The sequence below is a fragment of the Prionailurus viverrinus genome, chromosome C2 (genome assembly GCF_022837055.1).
Source record: "Prionailurus viverrinus isolate Anna chromosome C2, UM_Priviv_1.0, whole genome shotgun sequence".
NCBI classification, from domain to species: Eukaryota; Metazoa; Chordata; class Mammalia; order Carnivora; family Felidae; genus Prionailurus; species Prionailurus viverrinus.
Genome location: NC_062569.1, coordinates 500277 through 506276, shown reverse-complemented (window position 1 = coordinate 506276; position 6000 = coordinate 500277). Strand labels below are relative to the sequence as shown.

The following is a 6000-nucleotide window of genomic DNA, read 5'->3' as shown; positions in this document are numbered from 1 at the left end:
CAGTTTGAATTTAACTTCTGACTCATGCTTGTGCAGATGGACCATGTTATGACCTCTAGAATAACTGATGATTACCTTAACTCATCATAATACTAAAATCCCCACCCAAGAGGGGTGCCTGGCTGGCTCAGTTGGTGAAGCAAGTGTCTGACTTCAGCTCAGGTCATGATCTTGTGGTTCATGAGTTGGAGCCCCGTGTCCTACTCTGTGCTTACAGTTCAGAGCCTGGAGCCTGCTTCAGATTCTGTGTGTTATGTGTCTGTTTCTGCCCCTCCCCTGGTCGCACTCTGTCTCTCTGAAAAACAATAAACATTAAAAAAATAATAATAAAAATAAATAAATAAATAAATAAATAAATAAATAAAATCTCAACCCCAGAAGGATCCTCAGCCTCATTTATATAACAAACGACGTATGTATAGGCATGTTTCCTTAAGGCACATGGACAACTTCTACCTACCCTACATATGACAAGGCTTCCCTATCTAAATATGCAACTTAACCCTAAATGAAAGGAACCCATTCACCCGTGTTCTTGGAGTCATGGCTTTGGAAGCCACTTCCCACTATCTCCTTATTTGCTGCAAATGAACTTTTCTTTGCGTGGTGCAGTTTCTGGCTCACCAAGTAGCAAACTCAAGGTTGGTTTGGTTACATAAGGACAGAGGCATGAATACAATTTAGGAGGCTGATGCTGTAGGTCAAATTCTGAGAGCCAGGCCCAAAGTAATGGCAAAGAGGCAAACACAGGAAGTAGAATCAAGCAGATGTAATGAATGTGGCTGTGGCGAATGAAGTGGAAAGAAGTGGTCTCTGATCGTTTCTAGATTCTTGGCTTACACAAATGGGTGGACAGTGGCACATCCACCAACACAGGAGGAGGAAGCTTGTCGAGGAAGGATTAAGCTCAGTTTTGCACATCTGAAGCTTGAGGTGTCTATACGGTATGTGGGTGATTATATTGTGAAGGCTGAAGGAACGGGACCCCAGAGGACGGGACGGTTAGAAGCCACTGGCTGACACTCATCTTTGCCAGTGGCTAGGCAGGAGGGGGCAGCACGTGAGAGAAAGGGCCCCCAGTGGCTGCTGGAGGTTCCGGCCTAGGAAGGCGACTCGGGCCACAGACCCAAGCAATGAGGCCCTCATGCGTAGCCCGCACCTGCTTGGGGCACTTCCGCCCGTTGGGCCCCGCCCGTCCTGCCCAGGAGGTAGCGCGGGCCCCACTTCCGCTTCCGCCTCCGCCCCCGGATCCAGACTGCAGGCGGCACGGAGCGGGGCTGAGGGCGGTAGGAGCTCCGTGGCGGGAGCGGCCTTCGCGCGCCTGGTGGGCTCCTGTGAGTGGGTGCGGCAGGCCTCGGTGGGCCTTGGCCGTGGACTGGGCTGGCCGCCTAGGGCGGATGCGGCCGCCGCTGCCCTCGGGCCCCGCGGCGGCCCCCGGGCGTGAAGGCGACTCGCGAGGCCTGAGGAAGCGAGGCCGGCGGCCAGGGCCAGGCGAAGCGGGAAGTTGTGGGCCTGAGGCCACGGGACGCGAGGAGAGCAGGCAGAAGAGGAGAATGGTGGCCCGAGCGTCTGGGAGAGAAGAGGTGGAAAGTGACAAGTCGGGTGAGGGTGAGGCGTATGGGACTGGGAAGGCCGCCGTGAGGCGGCGGCGGGAGAAGGGCCAGGGTAGGCGGGGGTGGGGGGGGCTTCGGGCCCGTCAGACCCCCAGGGCTTAGAAGCAGCGAAGGAGGCGGAGCTCCCCTTGCAGCCGGGAGGACCAGTAAGAGAGGCCTCCTAGATCACTCGCATTCTAGCGTTTGCATCTCAGCCTGCCCCCCTGTTGTTTCACACTAGTGTGTAGCTTGAATTTGCATTGAGCTTTACCGATGCACGTGATTGACCGGAAGCCCTCGGTCAGAATTACTTTCAGAGGAATTCCTATCAGTGGTCCATTTTGGCTACTGTGAAGTGATGTTGATGCTAGCGATTATTCAGCTGGTTTGGAATTTATACGGGTTTGTATGGAGTTCCTTAGCGGAAATTAGGTTTTTCATTTGAAAACAGAAGTATATTCCCATACAGCTAGCTATTCAGGGAAATAAATGTGGATGGCTTCACAGTTTTTTATTTTAAGTGGTGTTGCTTTTTCCTCCTCAATATAAACATCTTTTCTGGTATGTTTTGTTGTTTTGATCAGCCAAGGAAAAAAGAAAAGTCACTGAAGCTTCAAGTCATGATCCACAGCCAGGGATTGACCTGGTAAGAAAGGAATCATTAACCAGTTTGGAATCTTTCCAAACAGTGGAGTGCAGTGAATTTCAAAGTATGGCTTTCTTGCAGTCTTTGGGTAAGGAGAGTTTGGTAGAAGGTATTAAAAGAAGAATTCAAATTAAAAAACTTAAAAGCTTAGAGAGCCCACCTCTCAAAATAACTGACAGTAAGGCTACACAAAATATTAAGGTTGAATTCCAAGATGAACTGTACAAGAATACTCCAAAATATTCTTGTAACAGCTTGTCACCTGGAGTAGAAAAGAATTCCATTTTAAAATTACATGATTACAATTTTTTCCCCCATTCCAAGGGTTGTAATGATGGAAATAACCTTGCATATAAACCTCATGGTGGATGTATGCACGTTCCAGAAAATTCCTCGAAGTTAAAGAAAGAAAACCTCAGGAGTCTTGCAGATAAGAGTGACACAAATAATATTCCCCAGCTCTTACAGACTGAAGAAAACTTAATGGGAGTAAATAGGTTATTATTTGAAGAAGCTGATTTACACCAAAGTAAAATTAATGGCTTGCTTTCCTGCCTTCAAAATGAAAAAAATAAATATTCAATAGAGGAGAACAACATTGGGAGAAAACCCAGGAAAAGGATGAAAGTGTCTGAAAAAGGAGATGAAATGGTTATTGAGATGAACTGCTGTAATGTGTATAACAAATCTGAATTGGTGTTACAAGACAACCAAACAGGTGCTGAGGGCAAAGGAGCAGAGACTTTAGAGGCTAAAAAAAGTCCTTTAAAAGTTTTGAGAAAAGTAAACCATAATACACTCTCCCCAATGGATCATTTATTAAGTCTTCCAGAAATAGGAAAAAAACCAAGTCCTGAACATCATGTAAATGCTATGTTTCAGAAAACCCTTGAGCCACTTGTGGAAGAAGAAACAAAGAACACTCCAGAGCCCTTAGGATTTAAAGGCATGGAGCCGGAAGAGTATTTTAAGTCAATGCAAAGCTCAGTAGTGAAATTATCTAGTGATTGCCATCTTACTGAAAAGAGATCTTCACAGGAAGACTTGAGAAATGAAGCTGAAGAATCGAAGTCAGGCTGTCACAGAACAATACCGATGACTGGTAAAAGAACTTGGCCTTGTTATTCATGTGCTAGAATATCTGCCCAGTGTTGGAAAAAGTCTTCCTTGCCAGATTCAAATAACTTTCTTCCTGGGTCTCAGCAAAGTTTTAGGCAAGATGATTTTCTTAAACACCAAACAAATCAAACTCACTTAATTGATTCTAAATTATCATTACAGAGTACCATAACAAAAACAAATGGTGAATCTTCAAGCAAAGAAAAATTGAATTCTAATTTAAATTGTTTGTCTTCAGTCTCTGCAGTAGAGCCTACTTTGACGATTATAAAGGAACCTACAATTGATGATGGTAAAAAGATGAAGTCAGAGGAATGGAGCAGAAGTGGGTCAGAGGTAGTTTCTAATACTGATGAAGATACTCCGCTAACTAATGTGACTCAGAACTTAACAGGAAGTAAAAAAAAAGATAGAGGGAATTTAACAAAACTTAATTTGACAGTGGCTTCACAGGATGGCCAGGAAGCAAATAACTCTGTAGGCAAAACGATTCATCGAAAAGCATGCATTGCTAAGCAAACACTTGTGGTTCCAGACTTGGTTAAAATATTGAACACAGGAAGACTGACTAATTTTAAAATTCCATTACTTAAGAATAAAACAGAAAAAAGAAAAGAAATAAATGCCAGGTCATCAGAGAGAGATGCATATAGTCCCCTAGAACTTCTTGACAATTTATCTGGAGCAGAGGTAAGACAAAGTAGGAGTAAAGAAAATGTCTCCACAGTAACATCGGGACCTCAGTCTTTGAGTATACAAAGTAGTGTAACTCCAGTGCAAGCTGATTCTGACTCATGCATGTGTAAGAATTCCTGTGGTGTTTCTCCAAACTTTTTAAAGGAAAGCAATGATACTAAACCATCTAACTGCATCTCTGAACCAGGCAATATTATTTCTAATAAGGAAGCTGTTTCTCTCACAATTGAAAGAAATAGTTTTTCTTGTGATCTTGGGTGTATGGAGAAAAGTTGTGCCTTCTCTAATAAACAAGAAACATTCAAACCAGTTTTCTCTGAAGTTAGTGGTAGAGAAATGACTAAGAACTTTTCAGAAATTAAAATGGGGTTTCCAGATATTCTGAAAGCATATGAAGATGATGTCCTCTTAATTGATGTCATTCAAGATGACCCAGATCTCTTTGGGGTCTCCAATGAAGGGGAGCTCTCATTTACTTCAGAGGTCCCTATGATAAGCCAGGAGCCCATTGTTGCTGAAGAGCACCAATCAACAGACTCTAAGCACGTGGAACTTCCAGAAAAAAAAGAAACAAGCGATGACTTGAGGTATGCATGTTAAAGTATGCCTTTTGGTGCAGATTATTGTTGGGGGTTTCAAAAGCACTTTCTGCTCTTAGGTATCACTGATTTATTCAGTGATCATTGAAACTCCATTATGTTTTTAATACAGTTATTTACTAAATGTAATACAACACATTACTGCTGAAACCTGGAAATGTCATTATGCTAAAATTTAGAGTCAAAATAAAGCAATTCTATTTTGAATATTATGGGCACATTAGCAGTTCAGAATTTAAAATGGTGATTTGTAAATTACTGACACTGATGCTTTCAAAAGCCAATTAAATTTATTTTCCTATGTTCTTAAATTATTACAAATATGCAGATATACTTTTATTTCAGCCAAGTTACTAAGAACAGTACTGTATATTTTAACCCATTTTCTGTGTCTTCCTTGTTAGATAAAAAATTCATTTTTCAAGGAACACAGAAACCTTGGAAAGGTTTATTTGACATATTTAGGACTTGAGAGTAGAATCAAAAGTTAAACCACTTTTCAGAAGAAAATGACGTAAAATTTTTCTGATGGTTCTACTTTTAAGGTGATGGTTTTAAATGATGGTTTAGCCCCCAAAGAGGGCAATTTTGCCTAAGGCAACTGTAAATGGAACCAAGTAGTAACCTTCATGCTCAGGAATTTGATCTATTCTGGTTGATCCAAATTTTATTTTATGTTATGTCATATTTTACTAAGCTTTTATGATTCTTCAAGCTCTAATCTATATGTTACAACACTTGAATAATGCAATGTTTTGTGAACAGACTCAAAAGGAAACATGAAAACCCTTTCCACTAAGATTCAGTGTTACATTACTTAAATCTCTTTGGTATTTATACATTTTACTTAGTTATTTTTGTGATACATTCTTGATGTTTTTAGTGTTTCAAGAACTTTTTAAAAAAATTTTTTTTAATGTTTATTATTGAGAGACAGAACACAGAGCATGAGCAGGGGAGGGTTAGAGAGAGGGGGGAGACAGAATCCGAAGCATGCTCCAGGCTCTGAGCTGTCAGTACAGAGCCCAGCGCGGGGCTCGAACTCACAAACTGTGAGATCATGACCTGAGCCAAACTCGGTCGCCCAACCAACTGAGCCACCCAGGTGCCCCTCGAGAGCTTTTAACTTATCAAATCGAGTACTTTCTGTTTGCCAAATGGAAGACTAAGCTTTATTATGTATTTTTAGCAGTATAATGAGATAGGATGATAGTTTGCCCATTTCAAAGATGGAAAAATAAAGACGACAAGTTGTCATTTGTCTAGGGTCACACTGCTAATAACATCTGGCTATGAACTGAGGCCTGTCTTACTTTAGAATTAGTGCTAAAAAAAGAAAAAATTTAAT

General features: G+C 41.8%; 1 protein-coding gene across 5 annotated transcripts in view; it reads left to right on the top strand.

Moving 5' to 3' along the window:
• The first annotated feature begins 1278 nt into the window (after positions 1 to 1278).
• TOPAZ1 (testis and ovary specific TOPAZ 1) overlaps positions 1279 to 6000 on the top strand; it is a 102527-nt gene continuing 97805 nt past the window's right edge. Inside the window, exons 1-3 of one of the 5 annotated variants that reach the window (XM_047876596.1) lie at positions 1279 to 1602; positions 2177 to 2238; positions 3121 to 4640. In XM_047876596.1, coding sequence (XP_047732552.1) covers positions 1398 to 1602; positions 2177 to 2238; positions 3121 to 4640 — 1787 coding nt within the window. In that variant the 5' untranslated portion in view covers positions 1279 to 1397. Of the gene's footprint in view, positions 1609 to 2176; positions 4641 to 6000 lie in introns of all 5 variants that reach the window. The other 4 variants (XM_047876595.1, XM_047876594.1, XM_047876593.1 and 1 more) reach the window with 4 other exon arrangements.